This window comes from Primulina eburnea, chromosome 13, assembly GCF_022965805.1.
Source record: "Primulina eburnea isolate SZY01 chromosome 13, ASM2296580v1, whole genome shotgun sequence".
NCBI lineage: Eukaryota > Viridiplantae > Streptophyta > Magnoliopsida > Lamiales > Gesneriaceae > Primulina > Primulina eburnea.
This window is the reverse complement of record NC_133113.1, coordinates 7,261,568-7,283,170: the sequence shown is the minus strand read 5'-3', so window position 1 is coordinate 7,283,170 and position 21,603 is coordinate 7,261,568. Positions and strand designations below refer to the sequence as shown.

The 21,603-nt window shown below is 37.3% G+C and overlaps 2 protein-coding genes across 3 annotated transcripts in view; both read left to right on the top strand.

The window, feature by feature from the left end:
- Window positions 1-21,603, top strand: part of LOC140808943 (UDP-glycosyltransferase 91C1-like) — an 80,935-nt gene that overhangs the window by 19,841 nt on the left and 39,491 nt on the right. The window contains exon 2 of one of the 2 annotated variants that reach the window (XM_073166336.1): window positions 4,971-5,010. The exons of the other annotated variant lie outside the window; for it this stretch is intronic. The gene's annotated coding sequence lies outside the window, so the exon portion shown is untranslated. Of the gene's footprint in view, window positions 1-4,970; window positions 5,011-21,603 lie in introns of those variants that run through there. 2 annotated transcript variants of the gene reach the window in all.
- Window positions 16,436-19,034, top strand: LOC140810877 (uncharacterized). Its single transcript, XM_073168781.1, has 4 exons — window positions 16,436-16,640; window positions 16,777-16,800; window positions 16,999-17,866; window positions 18,441-19,034. The coding sequence occupies exons 3-4, from the start codon at window positions 17,664-17,666 to the stop codon at window positions 18,880-18,882; spliced, it is 645 nt and encodes a 214-aa protein (XP_073024882.1). The 5' UTR covers window positions 16,436-16,640; window positions 16,777-16,800; window positions 16,999-17,663; the 3' UTR covers window positions 18,883-19,034.

Below are 21,603 nucleotides of genomic sequence, written 5' to 3'. Positions count from 1 at the left end.
CTGCTCACAACTTCTGTGGATGAATCAAATGATTAAAGATTACGGATTCAACAGTGATACTTTAATTGTATACTGCGACAATTCAAGTGCAATTGATATTTCAAAAAATCCTGTACAACACTCTCGAACGAAACACATTGACATTAGACATCATTTTATTCGAGATTTGGTTGAAAAGGGTATGATTCGAATGGAATTTGTTGGAACTGAGAACCAACTGGCTGATATCTTTACAAAACCATTGGATTTTGAGAGATTTTCCAATCTTAGGAAGTCTCTCAGCTTGTGTACACAATGATCACTCATGGATGTTGTCCTCGGTGTTACAACACCTGTGGACAACACTCAGCATGCATTTGCATTTTTTTTAGGATGCTAGACATATTGCATACATCTTATTTTGTGTGAAGCCTGTACAAGTGAAGGATACTGAATGGTGCTCTCTCAGTTGCGAATCAAACTTTCTATCAAAATTCTCTAAAGAATGGAGTGTGCTCAATCTAAGTCGTAAAGCTGTTGAGGATGCTCGTGTACTACATGATCTTGTCCAATATAGACAATGACTTAGAAATTTCTTGAGCAATAAGGTGAAAAATAGAAAAGAGGAGAAGAATTAAAAAAATGGAACAAAAACATTGTTTAGAAGAAAATGGAAAAAGCTACCTAGAGGAGTCCAATGGAAACTGTTCTTCTAGTGTGGGAGCTACCACTTCTAAGTCAAAATCCAGATGGAAAAAGCTACCTAGAGGAGTCCCATGAAGACCGTTCCTCTAGAGTGGGAGCTACCATGTCTAAAATAAAAATGTTCAAGAAAGTTTGAGTCCAACTTGTGAGTGTTGCCAAGAGGTGTTGCCGACACCTAACTACAGACTGATCACAATTTGATCACATGCGTGAGTATTTCATTTTTTGATCATATTTTAGGCATAAATTTAAGTCATTCATACTACTGCTTTGTGAATTCATCATGTCCAGTGGGCTACCAGCTTTTAATTCATGAAATTCGAAAAATAACCTAACCAAATTAATTTTGAAATACCTTGATAACTAACGGTTAGTGGGGTTAATTCGTTGTGGCGTTTCATCCTGCCTGATCTTCCTGAAAGAATGATTACACTGGTTCAGAAAGTTACCGTTGGGTGAGAGTAAAAACTGATTTGGAAAAGGGCTGCAGTCACGGCTCGAAAGAATGTTACCGTTGGAGGGGCGTTCTTAAATACTTAGGAATAGATGTTGAATAACTTTACTATTTAGTATTTTCCCGCACGTTCTAAAATTTCTCCTGCTCTCACTATTCATTTTTTTTCGGATATTATCTTTGCCTTCGCGATTTCCTGTGTTCCTCGACCCACATTTTTTTTTCTTGTTCTCTATTTTGCAGATGGCTGGCTTTGATCCTCAAGACATTAGGAGTGAAATGGCTGCGAGCATGGGCGACAAATCACCTGACACAACACCCACAGCCGCAACCGATGTTGTGGGCATGGAAATTGTGGGTATACCAGAAGCACCAATCCCGCTGGAAATGATCGCTCCTGGTGAACCTGGGAACGAAATCAATGTCGAGGATCCCCCAAATTTTGAGGCCGTGAATAGAGCCTTTCCCCCTGTTCCTATGCGCCGTAAGTCAAAGAGACAAGCAGGGTTCGATCCTGACTTTGTCCCTACCAAGAAACCAAGGGCATCCACCGTTCCATTTATTCTGGACCCTGATTTCTCATCTGGAGACGACTCCAATGATGATGATTTTGAGTTGGTGGCTCGCCCCAAACCAACTGTTGCTACTAAGGAATCTGGTTCTACTTCTGGCAGTCAAAAGCCAAACCCCTTCGCGGATTCTCATGAAGCTGTAGAAGAACAATCTCCTGGTGAAACTGAAGATGATGAACAATCTTTGGCAAAGTTTCTTGCTCAGCTCAAAGAAGATAAGGCAGCCCGAAAACAAATGGCTAAGGAGAATGGACCTGACTCAGAAATGATGAAGGAATTCGAGCAAAACCGGCCTGGTGCCTCTGATGACTCCTCCTCATCGTCTGTATCTGACTTTGAATCTGAGGAACAAGGTGATGATGCATCTGAGGACATTGACTCTGAAACTAGCGAGTCTTCTGAAGATGCTGCTGCCGGTGTTGAGGTGGATGTTGCCAACACCGAGCACAACATTGACTCTGCTGACTATGATGTGAGTAAATCTTTTTCTCCCAAATTTTATTTTTAGGATGCCCTGGCACTATGGCCGCTGTTTGTTCAGAGAGAGTTGGTTGAGGAGAAAAATATCGATGTCACTGCCTATGGGAAATACAACCTGGTTGAGTTTCTCAAAAATAGAAAGTTGCTATCCACAGTCACCACTGTTATGCCCTACTGTCGCCGTGTGGTGTTAGAATTCTACTGTAATCTTCTGCGTAGTGTTGGACATGAGGAATCGGTGAAGTATGGGAGAGTGTTTGTTCGGGATCATATTTACAGGTTCTCCCCGTCGGTGATCAATGAATTCTACAACACTCCGGACCTTGAGGAAGCTGACGAGGATCTTGACATACATGATGTCACCTCTGTGCTCACTGGAGGTGTGATCCAAGTATTCGCCGACTATCCCAAGAAGCTGAGCGCTGCTAATCTCACTTCCTTCTACTCTGTCCTACATAAGACCTCCATTTGGAATTGGACCCCGTCAACAAATTCCACCACTGTGACCAGATCTCAAGCCTTGGTTTTGTTTAATATTGGCACTGGAAGGGCCTTTAATTTTGGGAGGTTGGTGTTCAGGACAGCATTACAATATGCTGAAGGGGACTTCAAGAAGACTAAGCTACCATATCCCTCACTGATCTATGGGATCTTGGAGTCTCAAGGGTTCATTAGGGACATTGATGAAGATCTCTGCCTTGTTAGAGACTCCCTGAAGATTTCTCCTGTGTATTTTAAAGGCAACAGACAGATTGATCTGCCTTGGGTGACTTCCAGTGTTGCTCCGGATGTTGGCAACACTGCTGATGAAACATCGGAATCTCTGCCTGACTTGACTAGCATGTCCCCTGCACCTCCTCCTGGTTATATTACATTATCTCTCTCCTACATTCGCGAGCAGATTGCCTATGGTCGGCAACAGATTGCAAATGCCAAAGCGACCATTGATCATTACGAACATCAAGTGGCAGATTATGAGCTTCTACTTGCTGCGAGTATCCATTCTGGACAAAAAAGGGGAGATAATACAGCTGGCACCAGTGGAGCTAAACTAACTGATGATGATGATGAGGGCAGTAACAATGGAGAATGAGAAGTTTGAGTTTTTTTGGTGGCTGTAGTTATTAATAAGTATTTGCATTTTCTCTGATGTTAACTTTTCCTAATTAATGAACTGTTTTTCGATGTTGTGATTCGAGTGCTGTAACATCTAACATACAACACTGATGTTTGATTTCAGGAAAGGTTTACCGGTCAAATTCAGGGGGAGTCAACTAAAGTTGGCTGAGTCATTGATCGACTAATTCAGGGGGAGTTGAGCTGTATAACTATGTTGGGGTGTTTTGTCCCGAAAGGCAAAAAGGGGGAGATTGAAAGGAATTAAATTCCTTGATATAATTTCCTTATTAATTATCTCTAATGTTTTGCCTTTCTAGACTTGAGAATAATCTCTAATTTATTATGCGATCTCGTGTAGATTTGGGAGTCATAATATCTTTAATATATGGAATCTTATATCTTTAAGATATGAGATCTTTATTCTTTAAGGAGTTTTTTTCTAATAAAACTCTGTGTGTGTGTATTAATAGGGGTACAGGGTGAAAAAGGAGAGGGTGAGACACGAAGGAGTTTGAAGAGTTTTTCGAGACTGTAGTCATCTCGTAATTGATAACTTGTTGCTGTGAAGTGCTGCCAACATCTAAAGACAACACCGAATCACGGTTGTGATTAGTGTGTTGAGTCTCGAAGATTTTTCACTTCTCGGTTGATGCATCCGACATAGTTTTGTTATACGGTTTGGTAGTGGTTTAGGATGCAATTTGTTACTCGTCTTTATAAGAGAGTTGTTTGATTCTTTCACTAGTATTGGTTTTTTGTAAACTTACAAGTTTTTCTAGTGAATTATTTTGCCCTGAGGCACCGCACAAGTATTTGATACTTGTGCATAATTTATATCTCGTCTCTTTTATTTTTATTATAATTCAAGTTGTGTGTTAACTTCTTAAACTGAAACTTCCGCTGCATGTTGTCGTGAGTGTTACAACATCCACGCACAACACCTACTTTCTGATACACACAACAATCACCCTCATCACACTCACACTGTGGGAACAGAACTTTCAGATCTATTGTTTGAATTGAATTTGTGGAATTATGCCTCCTAAAAAGAAGTCATGGGAAGACACCTCATCTTCTTACGCCCCCTTAGATTGGCATCATTTCTGGGACGCCACTACCACCAGCAATTACACCGTGGTTATGGAAAAAAGTTTTCATAGGGAAAGAGGTTTTGACATGTCTCACCCCACTTCCCATGAGATCAAAGAGGCTACAGAGAGGTGGGTTGGGAGAATTTCATAAACTTGAAAGTAATAAATGAGAAATTTCGGGTAAGGGTCCATGGATGTATGGTGGCATTAAATTGCAAAACGAGGTATCACAACCCTCAGCAATATGCCACACTCCTCTCATTACTGATTTATGTAAGCATGCGTGGGTTACTTGGGATGGAACTGAAGAACTGCTGAAAAAAAAGCACCCTTTGTTGGTTCATGATAGGAAACCGATGAACAAGAGATGAGCTGTTACAAGTCAAGAATTTGAGGAGGCTTCAGTGAGTGGGCAGGCAGGACAGCAACTTTGTAGCGCAGTGTGTAAGAATGGTGATGGTTGAAGATGTTGGGAACAAATTTAGGGACAAAGCTAAGGAAGCAAGTGCAGTTTTTGGTGAGCGAGAGATACATAAAAGTTGAAATACATTGTTGCATGTGAAAAAATAGCGACGTCGTCGTGTGAAATGAAATAAATAAGTATTTATTATGTTTGTTCAATTTTATAAATTTATGATAATTCCAAAAATGAAATATAAACCATAAAAGTCAGGGATAGATATGCTCATAATAGTTCGTATTTTTTTAAATCATATTTCCTATTATATTCATTTTCGACATGCTTAATTGATTACTTTGATGTTATTTTGTTGTAGGAAGAAATTTTATGGTCTTGGAGTAAATTTGAGCTAAAGAGATGGTTTTTATCACATTTAAAATTGTTATGACAAGAAGATAAAAACAAAAGAAGTCTTGGAACATGGCGTGACCATGTCTTGTGATTCTTCTTCTGTTGTATGTGAAATTGAAGCTGAAAGAATTTTAAGGAGTTAATCTTGAAATTTGTGAAGAATATACCAAAATTCAGAGTCCTATTTATGGTATTTGACTTAAAAATAATTTTTGGATTTTAGGAGAAAGAATATTAGATAGAATTTATTCTATAAAAACTTTATATTCATTTTTTGAGATATTTTCAGATTGGGTTTTCTATTGATTAATAGGCTTTTCTTTTGGGCCAAATTAATCAATACACGTGAAATGCAAGGCGTCACCAAAAAATTGAGAAGGGGATTTCTCCATCTAAAACTTAAAAAACAAGAAGGCACAAGAATTTTAGTACACTTTTTATTTTGTGTCAAATAAATAATCTTATTAATTATTAATTGATATATATTTCAAAAGAAATTTGATACATTCTTATTAAGAGAACTAGTATCTCACTCTTGCGATTCACGTAATGTCATTAGCGACGGTTTATTCGTCGCAAAAACCGTCGTAATTTTTTTTTGTAGTGATATATAATTAGTGATTAGAATTAGTAAGTATGATTATTTGAATAATTACTTAAAATAATAAACTAAAATGATTATAAATCATACAATTAAAAAAAAAACAAAATTTTCAAATTCTGGAAGCTTCCTTGAATACAAATTTTGTCGTTTATATATATATATATATATATATATATATATATATATATATATATATATATATATATATATATATATATATAAAATTTTATGCTTTTTTTTATTTGTGTGGGGACCCGGAAGCTAATACAGTTCTTAATCGTCATTGGGACTAATTAATCAATTATAATAAACAGGGTCTAAAATATTTTTTTATATTACACAGCGGAAACATGATGTAATTAAGTTCAAATTAAATATTAAACATCATATACAACAATTGTATGATCTACAATAATCTGTCTAGGTTCAACTACAAGTCAGTGTTGAATCCTATGTTGCTTCAAAGCCCGGATCTCCACGCTATCTAGTCCAGCCTCGTTCTCTTCTCGATCCTGATCCTAGCCCACCTGTTGCCATGCACACTTACAAACAAGACAACAGCCGGATAACTCCGGTGAGATATAAATATCTCAGTATAAATCATGTATACATGCCATCATATAAACAATATAAAAGCATATATCAACAAATCATATCATATATCAAAATCATGATATCAATCCATAATAAGAATAAATCATATTCATACATGTACTCTAATCCGGAACCTAATTCAATATCCAGAATAAATTCTATTCTAAGCATGTACCAATATCAGGAACATACTCAATATCAAGAATAACTCCTATTCTAAACATGTACCAATATCAGGAACAACAAGGAACATGAACCATATTCAGGAACATAATCAACATCAATAAATATAAATCAATATAATTGTCACTCAGACTCGTGACTCCACGTTTTAGACTAGACTCAATCCTAACCTAGGGATCCCGATGTCCAGATGTGGCATTCCTATATCGACAAATAGTAATAGAAAAGACTCCAGTTCTATCCAAGTCGATATAACCAAACATCCAGTGTCCAGACGCATCCGTCATAGACTATGGTCTATCACCATATCTTGTGACATCGTGCAATGTACCCGTGGTTACCTGCCACTATCAGGTACTTCTGTCACAAGATTACTCGTCTAATGCATGCTCCTATAACTCCATAGAACAAGCATTTAAATCAAATCATTAAACACAATGATAAACAAATAATAAGTATGTGATTTATGGAAACTCGAGTCAAACCTCACTCGAGTTGTGCAATCCCAACTCAACATTAATTTATACCTTTATCTTCTCGCTCAGAAGAGGAAGAAGAAGAAGTCCCGACTCTATCTCGGTCCATTCTCAATCTGGTAATAACAATATCGAACAGAGATAATATCAATAAACAACTCAATTCAGAACCTGTTCGAATCAATACTCAAATCAAAATACAATCTAATCAATATCAATCAACTGATGTTTCGACGGCATAACAATACTGTTTCGATAACCCCGTCAGTCCAAACATCACAGATATAATACCAGAACTCATAATCAATGTCGATACCAATCATAATCTCAATAACAATACATATCTGATATGAATTCTCAGTCAAATCCATTCCAAAAATCATAACAATTACATAAACAGTCCGTTCTTCAATCTGACTTCGATTCTACGATGTTTAACATATCAAGAACATCATATATGAACCCTATTCAATTCTGACTATAGTCTAATTTCAAGACATGTCAAAACGTAGCAAAACTTACGTCCAGTTGTAGCCTACGTTGATAGGAACTCGGTACTGTACTCAGATTCCAAATCTGACGGACGGATTTCACAGAATCACAAATCTAAAAGGCGTAAGGATTTTTGAATGATTTTTCGATTCCTTCCTTCGTTTCATTCTGAGGAAATTATGTGTAATTCGTATATATATATTATTGTTGCATGTAAATCAACGTGTCAACTTTTCCTCCATTTTGCTCGGCGCTCGGGCGGTAATAAATTTCCGCCCGAGCGCGAGGTATTCTGCCCTCACGATGTATCGTTGGCGCTCGGGCGGTCAAAAACTACCGCCCGGGCGCCACCTCCTCTGCCCGAAGCACACCATGTTGAGCTTTGGCGCTCGGGCGCCAATTGTTCTGCCCAAAACTCGTATCCTTCATATTCTCTGCCCAATCTGGTCTTGGACTGGCCGGCTATAATCACTTCAATTAATCAATAAATCATTTCAGATTAATTTCAGATTACGTAATTATACCCAAATCATTTCAGATTACGGTAATAAATAAGGGTTATCAGTTATGAATAAAATAGTTCAAAGTCATTCTCTAACTAATTTTTCTCTCTTATCTTCTATCTTTTTTGATTACTTTTATAATACATTATTAGAATGAATGCTTTTAATTTGTTCTCTAGCATAGCACACTTTTTAAATTTTACATTGATGCTCCTGATATAGCTCAATAATTCTGAAGTATATTGATCTAACAAATTGTAATCCATCTAGATCTATTTATATTCATGAATAATATAAGATTTATTATTTAAAATATGGGATCTATTTGTATTTTTGAAAAATTTTAAATCTCTAATTTAAGATATAAAATTTATTAATATTCTTGAAAAATATTATTCTAATATGAAATATCTATCAATATTTATGGAAAACACATATCTTGAATATTCTTGAAGAATATCAATATTAAATATTATCGAAGAATATTTATTTAGTGTGAATTAGAAAAATATATATTGATATGCGTAAATTGTAGATAAATCCCTAATACCCACCTAAAATTTATTTCAACTCCCTAAACCTAAAAACCTTGTTTAAACTCCCTATAAGTTTTAAAAAAGACAAAAATACCCCTTATTCCCTTTAATAATTTTAATTGATCCTCCGCGCTTTCCAAATGGTATCAGAGCATGGTTAATTCATTTCAAACACAAAAATTTTATTATTACTAGCAACTAAATGTATGAGAGGGAGAATTTCGAAAATTATGAATCCGAACTTTAGTTCGAGAAAAATAATTTACAAGAACTATTCCAATATTTTGGAATATACACAAGTTCATCTAACCATTGTTAGATATCAGAAACAGGAGAACATAGGAAACTTATCTCCTGAGGAAAGACAGCAGTGTTTGCAAAACCTTGCATACACAAAAGGTAGACTCTTACTGGCCGAAAAGACCAGATCTTCATTGATCTATTAAATATGCCAGGGACTACCATCCAATTCGAAATTGAATTTATCTCCCTGGAAATAAATCAATTAGAACAAGAATTACAGCGAAGTACATGCTTCACTGAATTCAGAACGAAAGGTATGCGTTTACAAGGTCTAAAGAACCGTAAAAACATACTTCAAAATCTACTCAGAAGAAATTCTTCAGAGAACAATGGATCTGTATAGACAGAAGATCTACGAAGGGAAGCAACAGCACCCTCAGGTAAAATTTTATGATTCAGAATAATAAATTTCTGGAGATAGTACCAGATTTCTCTAAGCTCTCTTTGGGTCTTAGAGAAATTCAGAAAACAGTACAAAGTTATGACACTTTGCTATATTATGTACCACAACGAGTTGAGAAAATCCTAGAGAAACAAGAAGAAATTCTTGTGACCTTAAAGGATATTCAAACAAGAATTCAAAAACTAGAACAACAACCAAGTTCTAGTAGACGAACTTCAGGAGGTTGGTTACCACCATCTTTTGGTACTGAACCTTTGTTACATCAACAAGGGAAGGCCAGAGTAGTGTCAAAACCTTTGACTGAAGAAGAAAAGATGATCAATCTAATCAAGTCTGTCTCAAAAAAGAAATTTATCTGATGACAACTTTAGAAAGGATTGGTTTAGACGATCTACAAGAGCTTGCAGAATCTTTTGCAAATCTCAAAGTAGTAGATCTGAAGATGAACAGAGCAGTAGGGGAAACCCTACCTGCTATAACCTGGTCATCCTCTCAAGCACCACCAAGAGAAAGTATGGGATCTCAAGATGAAAACATGAGAGAATCTCAATCTGATTTCCATACTGGTGGAGGATCACACCCAGCAGGGACAAGGGCAAGGAGAAATCAAATTCCTTTGCACCAAACACCCTATGGGAAAACTGTTTTGGATCCTATACATCCTTACGGGGTTATGCTTAACCTTGATGTATTAGACTTCAAAAACAGAGAAGATCTCATAGATGATTGGACATCTGCTATGAGAATTGCAGCAGGAACACTCGATCTCAACAAAGAAGGATTCATTAAACTTTTGGAAATGAGTCTTATGGGATCAGTAAAAATTGCTTGGGACATGACTTCATTAGATATGAAGGAGTCAATCCTAGTCGGTGAATCTCTTAGTGAGATCGCTGGGAAAATGGCTACCCTATTTAAAGCACATTTTATAGGAGTAGACTATTTTAATAGTCAAGATACAGAGAAGAAGAAGAAATACACTCAAGCTCTGTATAGTCTTGAATTACATGACATATGTTTAGTGGATGAATACATTATGTTATTCACTAAATATAGATGGATTTCAGGAGTCGAAGAAGATATAGCTATGCAGCTTTTCTTCGCAAAAATGCCAAGCCCTTGGAGAGAAATGCTCATAAGGGAATATGTACCTGGCAATCCAGATACGTTGGCAAGACGAGCCTCTTTCCTTAAAGGAAAATTGGCAGAATGGTGTCACATGGCAGCATTACAAAAGAATTACAAACGACTAAGGGGTATCAACAAAAGAACTCCTTTGTGTTGTAAGGAAAATGATCTTCCAACAATTATTGGAAGTAAACCACATAAGCATAAAAGGAAAAGTTTTAGGACTCATCCTTATGCACGAAGTGGAAGAAGTTCTTGGAAACCAAGAACCGTATGGTCTAGACAGAAAGCCAGATCTTATAAATCTGGACAAAGAAGCGGACCATCGAGAAGTAGGATATCATCCCAGGCATCGAGTTCATCTCGAAGCACAGGAAGAACACCTACAAAGAAAACTTTCAGAAGAACTCATACGCGAGCCAATGAAAGTTTCAAGGATTGTAATTGCTGGACATGTGGAGCAAGAGGTCATATCTCGACCAACTGTCCAGAAAATGAGAAAAGAGGTATTAAACGCTTCGATCCTACTCCGGATATAGAAGATGCAGTTTATTACCAAGATCTCATTCAAGTATACCGATTTGAGGACATTGCCTCAGATGAGAGTATATATGAAGAAGAAGAAGTCTTAAGTCAGGAAGAATCTGATGGAACAGAATCGGAATCTGACTGAAGACGAGGTGTTTCGACACGAAACACATGAAGATTTGTCTGGATTTTTTAGCCAGACAACAATATCTCATAACATGGTTCAAAGAATCATGAGAGAAAATCCGAGTCTACAGAGATACCAAGGTTTCTCTGCAGGACAGGTAGAAAAGTTCTTAGGAAGTCTTGGCCTAAGAAACAGAAAGCATCATCTAATCTATAAAGTTTCTAGAAGGGAAATGGCAATCCCAATGGAACTTACAGGAAATAGAATGGAGATGCAGTTAATTCCTTCCGAAGAAATTAAGGAGGAATTACAAAAACTCAAGATAGAAGTAGCAAGGACTATGTCCTGGATTCATATCGGAGCAATCCAAATTATGATAAAGGCTACTTTCAAAGAAGGGATAGATTCACCTATTGATATTGCTATTTGTGATAAAAGAATGGGGAATCTACAAGATTCAGTACTGGGAACAATCTCAGGAAATCTCTGTGCAGGAAAGATTGTAGGAGTAATATATCCGAGGATAGCCTATAACCTGGCAGATCGAGATTTCAGCCGAGCCTTGACATTGCATCAGAACTTCAAGGAAAAAAGGCTGATGAAAGAAGGTAATAGGCCATATTCTATTACCTATCAAATTTCATATGCTCTATCTAATACACATCATTCTGAATTGTTTATTAGAAACGAGTTTATTGAAATCCCTGAGATATTTGGAAAAGTTGCGCAGGCAATTTATCCAGAAAGAGTTGAGTTTCCTTTAATACAGGAAACAGATATACAAATCCAAGACAAACCGATTCTACAGAGGAATCAAAGTCTTAGACTAGAATCAAGAAGACTATCTTTTCAAGGAGATAGAATTACAAGTTACAGATGGGATAAAAAGCCTGTCATAGAAACCCAACAGGAGCTGAAAAGTTTTTCTACAATAGGAAAACTTAGATGCCCAGAAGGGTGGAAGGAGGTAGAAATAATATTTGACATTACAAAGCAAATGAATCAATTTCCTTGTAATTCAATATACTATTTGGAACAACCGATGACAGGAACTTACCAAGGACTGATTAATATCGGAGAATTGGAGGTTCATATTCAAGGAATTCCAGGAAAAGAATCAGATCGACTGATTCTTGGACTAGAGTTTCTCGAGGAACATAAACCTTGGACACGTCTAGAGTATGGAATGGAGTTTATGGCAGAAGATAAAATGTGGAAAATCCAATGACCACAAGTCCATTCTCCATATACATTCCAGTAGGAATGTTGTATGAACAATATAAGGCAGAATACTTTGCTGCATATATTGATTCAGGTGCTGGAATATGTACAGCAAAACAAGGAGTCTTTCCAAATAATTTGGAAGAAGAGTTACCCAAGATTGCTGGAAGAGATTTTTTCAGAAGAATCTTAATCTTATGTAAAGGGATTAAGATGACTGAAATAATGATTGGCGGTGCTGGACAAACACCTTGGTACAAGGTAAAGACACCACCAATTTATTTTCATGATACAGGAGCTGACATATTGTTAGGAAATAATTTCTTACAAATGTTCAAGTCCTATACACAAGAAAATGAGACTAAAAGATTAGTGTTCACAACACCATGTGCTCACAAAATCATAGTCCAGAGACTTAGGGAGGCATTTTACAGAAAATTGCCAATCCAGTTTCGCAGCAAGCGTGGTGATTCAGGAAAACTTCTGAACCCAAAAATGAAGGATTCAAGACGGTTTGGAGAAACAATGCTCCAGTTGAGAGCAGATAAAAAAACTCCAACCAGATGATATAGAATGCCTTAAGAAAGCTCACACCAGATGGAGAACAACCATGCAGATATTGTAGTGGGTTATTCTCAGATGCAGAAGCCATATGATGGCATATCAACGAAAAGGAATTTTATGCAGTAAAGAGGGCTTTTGAAAAATGGCCGTTATTCTTACTTGCAAAGAAATTCACTTTGAAAGTTGATAACACTCAAGTTAAAGCTTTCTTAAGGAATAGAATTGAGTCTAAACCCGAGAAGGCTAGATTATTACGATGGCAAGCTTTATGTCAAAATTATATTTTTGATATTATGATAATAAAATCTCATGAAAATATTCTTGCAGATTTTTTAACAAGAGATGGACAGCATTGACATTGATGCTATTATCAAGATGCAGAGGCATTTGAGGGAACACCTTGAAATGCTTCAAACCGAGTTCAACAAGTTAGCTGTTAACGCAGAAGTTGCGGGAAGGCTACAACAAGCTGATAAGAGAATTGTCTCTGATCGAATTACAGGATGTTTACAGGCATATACTCAGTTATGGTCTGTAACGCAAAGGCCTATCCTGCAGGGCATTGAGAGACCACTGGTTTCTCAAATGGAGAGTTATCGAGTACAGGACTCTATACCTGTAGCGGGGGATTCAAATACCCCTTGCACAAGTGTTAAGTCGGGATCATCACCAGATGAGTCGACTGAAACAAAAATTGAGACTCCTGATCCTTATCTTGAGTCCTCAAGTCAACCCTTCACCTCGGGGATTAAAGAGGGAGAGATCAACCTTAGGCCTCGAATTGATAAAGGCAAATCTAAGGTTGGTACTAACGAAACAACAATTTCTCCATTTCAGGTTTACCAGCAGAATTGGGAGAAATTAAAAACAAGAATTGGCATTAACCCAGCCACCAATAGGGTTGATGTATCAGGAAAATATCCAAGGGTATGGATGAAACAAAATTTATATCCCAAGGAGGTCAAGACATGGTATGAATTCGGGGCTCTTGCCTCAGTTTATACTACATCACCCAGCTTTCCGGAAATTTCATGTTTACCAAAATGGATCCAGGAAGCTGTTCATGAAACTTGGGCAAATAATGATTATTTGTCCAGAGGAGATATTCTGGAATTGTATTTTTTCAGTGCAGCACCAGAACCAGCAGGGAAAGGCACACATGAAGCCTTTCATTTCATCAAGCTAAGGAGGCCAGATTCAAATGTCCAGAAATTTATCAAGGACCCTCCATCAGAAGAAACACCCCTGGTGTCTTCAATAACTGAAGATGACATTTCTACCAGAAGAGCTTGGGGTATTTGGGTCTGTCTCACTGAGATGGACAAAGTCAAGTTTCCGTTCAAATTCTACAATCATTCAGTGAACGGATCATTCCTGTTAAATACCATGACAGGAAAAACAACAAGTTTTGCAGAAGATCTATTTGAAAAGAAAAGAAATCTTTTGTGGAACAGCAAGTTGCCGGCAAGCAAAGAGACTCGCCGAAAATTCTGTAACATGGCACATATAGGAAGATGGTCAGAAAACATCTGCCTTGAATGCCAAGACCAGAAGAAGCCGGAGTTTGGTAAAGGTTTCAAACCGAGATCAGATCGGAAAAACTTTACCGACACAAGCACAAGTGGGGAAGGACCACATGCACATTTTCCTCGAGGATACAAAAAACCAAAGATTCCTCGACAAAATTAAAAGAGACATGTGACCCTCCATTACAAAAGCAGGACCACTACCATGTGAGTGGTAGAAACAAGACAACCACTAATTAGTGGTAAAGGACAAATGGACCATCAATAATAGATGGTGGATGACACATTGGATACCACAAAAGGAATCCAATGAATAAAAAGTAAATTAACTGGTCCCGAAAATTCATCTATAAATAAGGACAGAATGGAAACCAGTTAACACACCAGAATCAAAACTTAAAAATGTATAGGGTATATTTGAAAGTTTTGAAAAGAAGATTAACATACAAGAGAAAAGAGGCAGAAGCTCTTAAATGATTAGTAAATCATTTCAGAGAATATAAAGGAGATGAAATTACTGCCGAGATATTGGAAACTCATCGTCAGTGGTATCTAAGAGAGATAAAAGAGGATGAGAAGTTGATGTCAAGATTGATAATCTAGACAGAGACCCCTCAACCACCAAATGGTCCCCAATACAAGCTGTAAAGGCTTATGAAGATTTGAAATCCGAAGTTCAAATCCGAAGGAGCCTTCTATAAATAAGGCAGGAAGAAGGAAGTGAAGATCATCAAATATTTCTCCATTTCTTTCATACAAGGTTGTAATATTTTCTTTTCAAGTTTTATGAGTGTTAAGAGTTCAGCTACGATAAGTAGCTAAACAAGTTTCTCCTCCTCTACAGGAGGTTACTATGTAATATAGAAATATTTGTGTTTGAATGAAAGAGATCTTTGCTCTTAGCCCCTCTCATGTATTATTTTCAAAATTTGATCTTTTGCTGTACGCTCTAAGGTAGGAAACGAATTAGAGCTGTGCTAAGTACTGCTGAAGGAATCTGCTTAGTAACCATCGGTTGCGATCGTGTGGTTGGACTGTGAGGAGCAGTTCGTAAAATACGGTGGATATAACCCGGTGGTACTCTAGTCAAAGAGGTAAAAGATTTAATTTATTTTACGGAAGCATGATGGGCCATTATTTTAAAAAAAGGAAAATCAATTACAAAAATAAAAGGATAAGGGTATTATTGGAAAATTTAAAATATTGGGGAGCAAAAACAAAGGATTTAAGGGATAGGAAGTAAAGATAAAGTTTAGAAGGGATATGGGGAGTTATTGAACATTTACCCTATTGATATCTATATATTATATTCTTCTTTTGAAGAGCGCATATTATTAATAATAAATAATATATTTATAATGATAAATTCATTTATGCTCCAGATGCAGCATAATTCATAAAATTTATATTGATGTTCATAAAGTAGCACATTCTTATAATTTTATGTTGATACTCTTGAAGTGACGCGGCAAGATTTTATATTAATATTTATCAAGATCTAATAGTTATCAATATTGTAAGGTCCTGAAATTAATTATCTGGTAATTTTGGCATGATTGAAATAATTATTGAATTGTAAATTAAAATAATTATTTATGTCAAATAAATTCAAGAAGTGTGTTAAAAATATGTATTTTAGAATATCAGAGAATTTAATGATATAAAATACATATAGAGTTTAAATAACACACAAGAGCAAAATAAATACAAACCGGGATTATTGTGCATGTGTTACTATTTTTTTTAGTAACTAATATACATATACATACACACAATTTATTTTTGAGAGAGAGAAGAAGATAAAGCCAATTTTCCCAAACCCATTCCCGTAGCTTTCTTTTTTTTTTTCTTCAAAATATTTTTCACTTTCAGCACCTTCATTTTGGAGAGGTCATAACTTTACCGTCCGGCGTCGAAATCACGAACAGTTTGAGGGGTTTTCTTCCTTACATCGGTAGCTTCGTTTTGAACCATGAATCGCTACTTTTGATGCTCGTTTCATCCCCAATCGAACCCTATTTCGGGACTGCTCCTGTTCGATTTTAGGTGAGCTATTGCTTGGTTTTTCTTGGTTCTTTGGAGTATATTGAGCAAGATTTGAAGCTTAAATCTTACCTTGCTGTTCTTGTGTTTTCCATCTAGTTTTCAGTTCGGTTTTTGGTCGTGAATAGTGTCTTCCAACGTCTTTTCCGGCGAGTAGCAACATTGGACCGCTAGCGACTAGTTTATACTTCGATCTTGGTAATTTTGGATCCAATTCCAGATTTTAGTTGCATAAGTAGGCTGCCCCGAAGTGTAATTTTACTCGCTTCAATTTAATTTCGCTTTGTCGATTTTAATGCATTGTATTGACGTATATATTGGGTTTATATTGTAGGCTCGATCGTTGGAGAGTTTTGAGGTATAAATCGAAGATTTTTTGCATTAGTATCGAGTTAATCGTGTGATAATTTTGGAGAATTACGGTTATTTAGTTGAAATTTCAGAATTGTTGAAATTGATTTGGGAATTAAGTTTTGATAATTAAAATTAATAAGTTGGATTAATTTAGTTTTATTGGCGAATTGTGAATTATTCGACCTATTTTTATCATTGTTAGGTCGAGGAGATTAAAGTTGAGCTTGTTGTGATTTTAGAGTCGGTTTAGGTATGTTACAGCTCGGTAATATACGTCGGTAAAACATAAATTATGTTTAATTGTTATTCTGTGTTACATGGATCGTGTTTATGACTTGTTGATTGTTTTAAATTGTTAAATGCTTTCGTTGTGATCTATGTTTATTATTATGACATAATATTGGCATTTAGCATCGGGCATACAGTTATAACATTCATGTTGAGCCTTATCGTTCTTGTTAGCCCATTGTTGATATCCGTTGTTATCTGGCACTGTTGTTTATCTCGGGATCATTGTGTGGCTGATAGGCCTATACACATGAGACCGTAGATGTGATTGAACAATTTCGTGGTTAGTGCAGCCTTTTGAGGTGAGCGCTGGGAATGTGTCATCTAGTTCGTTCTGTTGTGCCATCCTGTTATAACGTATCAGCAGTATGGAGGTTGAGTCAGGGGTGTTATTCAGCACAACTTGGCATACCTCGCATACTTGGTATGGCGGTTTAGCTGCATGACGATGTATCTCCCCTGTGTTGTTGCTCGAGCATTATTCCAGTTGTTTATCGTACTGTTTGTTGGCTCCTGTTATCCCAATTATTCGTTGAGCCTTTCATGCATTGCATATCACATTTCATTATATGATTATGCATGATTTCTGTTATTGTTGGATTGTTTCTTACCAGAATCCTAACCTCAGTTGTTTACTTGGGGGCTGCTGTGGTTGCTTTTGGGCACCATGGTAGATCTCCCGAGTCGTTTTGCAGCATCAGGCCGAGGTTCCGCCAGTGGAGCTCGAGATTGAGGTTGGATTGCTTGGTTCTGTTCAGTGGAGTCTCCCAGTTAGTCTATATGTATGTCTTGGGTTTGTTTTCAGTCTTGTATTGTAGTCTATTTGCCGGGGAGATGCCCCGTGTATCTGTAGTGGTATTTGGTTGTTTTTGTAATGTGCTGAATCGACTCTGTGATATTTATGATCTGGTGAGTATTTGGTAAGTTCTAATTTCTGTTTAGTCCTGGCCAGTGCGGCTATATGTTGTTTAACCGTGGTTTTGTTTTAATGACTCAAGTTGGAGTATATTTTGATATAAATTGCTGCTTGAGTTTTCGGGATGTCCTATTTACGGGGAGGTCATGCCAAAATTTTTCTAGGTCGTGAGGTCCGTTTTAAATTATTTTAAACCATTTCCGCTGTAAATCTAAATCTAACCATTATTGTTTGATCATTATTTGTCATTAGAGTAAATGGGCCTCACATCTTGGTATCAGAGCGTAAACTGGGATACGCTCGAACTAGAGTCTAGGACACTCGAGTCTTGGCCGCACTAAAATCGTTGTTGCGCCTGTGTATGCTACTTGACAGCATGTTTATGTAATTATATGATTTGTTGGCTTCCATTCTAATTGTTTTGATGTTTTATCGTATAGAATGGAGGGAGGTGGAGAAATTCCTGTTGATGAAATTCCTCTAGCTCGAGGTCGAGGTCGTGGACGTGGTAGACCTCGTGTCCGTGTTGTTGATGATACTTTTGTTGAGCAAGATACTGATCATCTAGACCAGCTTAGGATGGATGAATTAGTTGCGCGTTTCCATTCTATGCATCTACCTCGATTCAGTGGTTCGGAGGGAGCCGAGAAAGCTGAATTATGGATTTCTAAGATTGAGGAATTGTTTGATTGGATCGAGTATCCTCCAGAGTGTCGATTGAGATTAGCTGTGCATCAGTTGAAAGATCGTGCTAAAATGTGGTGGTCTACTACATTGATGACTTTAGATGCTCAGAGGATTGTTCCATCGTGGGATATATTCAAGCTGAAGTTTAAGGAGAGTTATTGTCCTCCATCATTCTACAGCTCTAAGGCTTCATAGTTTCATAACTTGAAGCAGGGCGATATGTCAGTTGCGGATTATGCAGATACTTTTTATGCTATGCTGAGATATGCTCCTCATGTTGCTGCGAGTCAGGTTTCTGTCGTCGAAAGTTTCATTGAAGGATTGAATGATCATCTGCATCCTTTTGTTTCTACCACTGAATTATCTTGAGGCAGTGGAAATAGCGAAAAGGGCTGAAGCTAGTCTTAAGATGAGTGGCAATCGAGCTCCTACCCAACATCATCAGTCGGGGAGGCAACAATTCAGTTCATCTGGTTCTGCATCTCTTCGTCCACGTGGGAAACAATTTAAGAAGCCTGGTTCTAGTTCTTCGAGTTCAGGGAGTTCAGGGAGTCGTGGTGGATACCGTTATAGTGGACCTTATTGTGATCATTGTGGAGGCAAGCATTCCAGTAATCAGTGTGTTGGAGTTCAAGGGGTTTGTAATAATTGTGGTCGGCCGGGTCATTTTTCTATAGTTTGTCCTAGTAAGACGGGGAATTCAGCCCAGGCAGGTAGTGGTGCTCAAAGTAATAGAATTCCAGCTGCGTCCCAGTCTTCCCATCAGCCTAGTAGCCCTTCGCATCAGAGCAGAGGGCAAGGCGGTCCACATAATAAGTCATCTGTTCATGTATTTGCCTTGACTGAGGATGAGGCTCAAGCAGCTCCAGGTACTGTCATTTCTGGTAACTGTAATCTATGTGGTTTTATAGCACGAGTGTTATTTGATACCGGAGCATCTCATTCCTTTGCTTCTCATGCATTCGTTGTTTCGCAAGATCTTCGCACCCCTAGTATGAATTCCAATATATCTGTTGCTACTCCGATGGGCAAAATGATTATCACTGATAATGTGGTGTTCAATGCGGTTTTGTTTCACGATGAAAATGTTCTGTATCTGAATCTCATAGTCCTACCTATGCATGACTTTGATTGTATCGTTGGTATGGATGTTTTGACTGCAAATCGTGCCATTGTTGATTGTTATCGAGGAATAGTTCTTTTCAGGACTAGCTTTGCTCCTAAATGAAATTTCTATGGCCGTGGTTCTCAAACCAAGATTCCTCTAGTTTCTGCCATTGAGATGAATCGATTATTAGATTCTGTTCATGAAGGTTTTCTAGTTTATGTTGTTGATCTATCACAAGATGAGCGATAGATTTCTGATATTCATGTAGCCCGTGAGTTTCCTGATGTGTTTCTAGAAGAGATTCCTGGTTTTCCACCAGAACGAGAAGTTGAGTTCAATATCGAATTAATGCCAGGAACGGAACCCATATCTCGAGCACCATATCGGTTAGCTCCTGTTGAGCTAAAAGAACTGAAAGAGCAATTACAAGATTTATTGAGTAAATGTTATATCCGTCCGAGTTCTTCACCGTGGGGTGCACCGATTCTATTTGTCAAGAAGAAAGATGGAACGATGCGGATGTGTATTGATTATCGGCAACTGAATAAGTTTACTGTCAAAAATAAATATCCACTCCCTAGGATGGATGACTTATTTGATCAGTTGAAAGGTACTTCGGTGTACTCTAAGATTGATCTCCGTTCTGGGTACCATCAAGTGCGAGTTAGACAAGAAGATGTGCCGAAAATAGCTTTTCGCACGAGATACGGACACTTTGAATTTTTTCTTATGCCTTTTGGTTTGATCAATGCTCCTGCTAAGTTTATGGACTTGATGAATCGAGTATTTCATAAATATCTCGATCGTTTTGTGATTGTATTCATCGATGATATTCTTGTTTATTCCAAGTCCGAGGAAGAGCATGCCAAACACTTGAGGATAGTTCTTCGAATTCTTCAAAAGAAGCAGTTGTACGCCAAGCTATCCAAGTGTGATTTTTGGTTAGATAAAGTTGTGTTTCTTGGCCATGTCATATCTCAACATGGTATTTCTGTCGATCCAAGTAAAGTAGAAACAGCTCTGAACTGGGCACGACCGACCAATGTACCAGAGATTCGTAGTTTCATGGGTTTAGCTGGTTATTACCAGAGATTTATCGAAAATTTCTCAAAGATTGCTAAACCTATCACTCAACTGACTCAGAAAAATCAAAGATTCATTTGGTCTGATGAATGTGAGTCAAGTTTTGTCGAGTTGAAGAAGAGATTGACTTCTGCACCATTTCTTACCATCCCAAGTGGTTCTGGAGGATTCGTTGTTTGTACCGATGCATCAAATCGAGGATTAGGTTGTGTACTGATGTAGCATGGCAGAGTTGTGGCCTATGGTTCTCGTCAGTTGAAATCGCATGAGTCTAAGTATCATGTTCATGACTTAGAATTGGCTGCTATTGTTTTTGCTCTCAAGATTTGGAGGCATTATTTATTTGGGGAGCAATTTGTAATCTATTCTGATCATAAAAGCTTGAAGTATATGTTCTCTCAGTCAGATTTGAATATGAGACAGAGACGTTGGATGGATATTTTGAAAGATTATGAATGTGAGATCCAATATCATCCGGGAAAAGTGAATGTCATTTCCGATGCTTTGAGTCGTAAGGTTGTTGATGTTAATTTATCCTCGATTCGTGTTTCTAAGTTACGAGATGATATTTGCACCTCTTTGTTGGATTTTCAAATCCAAGGTAATGTTGTTTGTGTGTCTCAGATTTCTATTGAGCCAGAGTTGATTCAGATTGTAAAGTCAGCTCAGAAAACTGATGATCGAGTTCTGAAATCTTATTAGTTAGTATCTCAAGGACACCAATC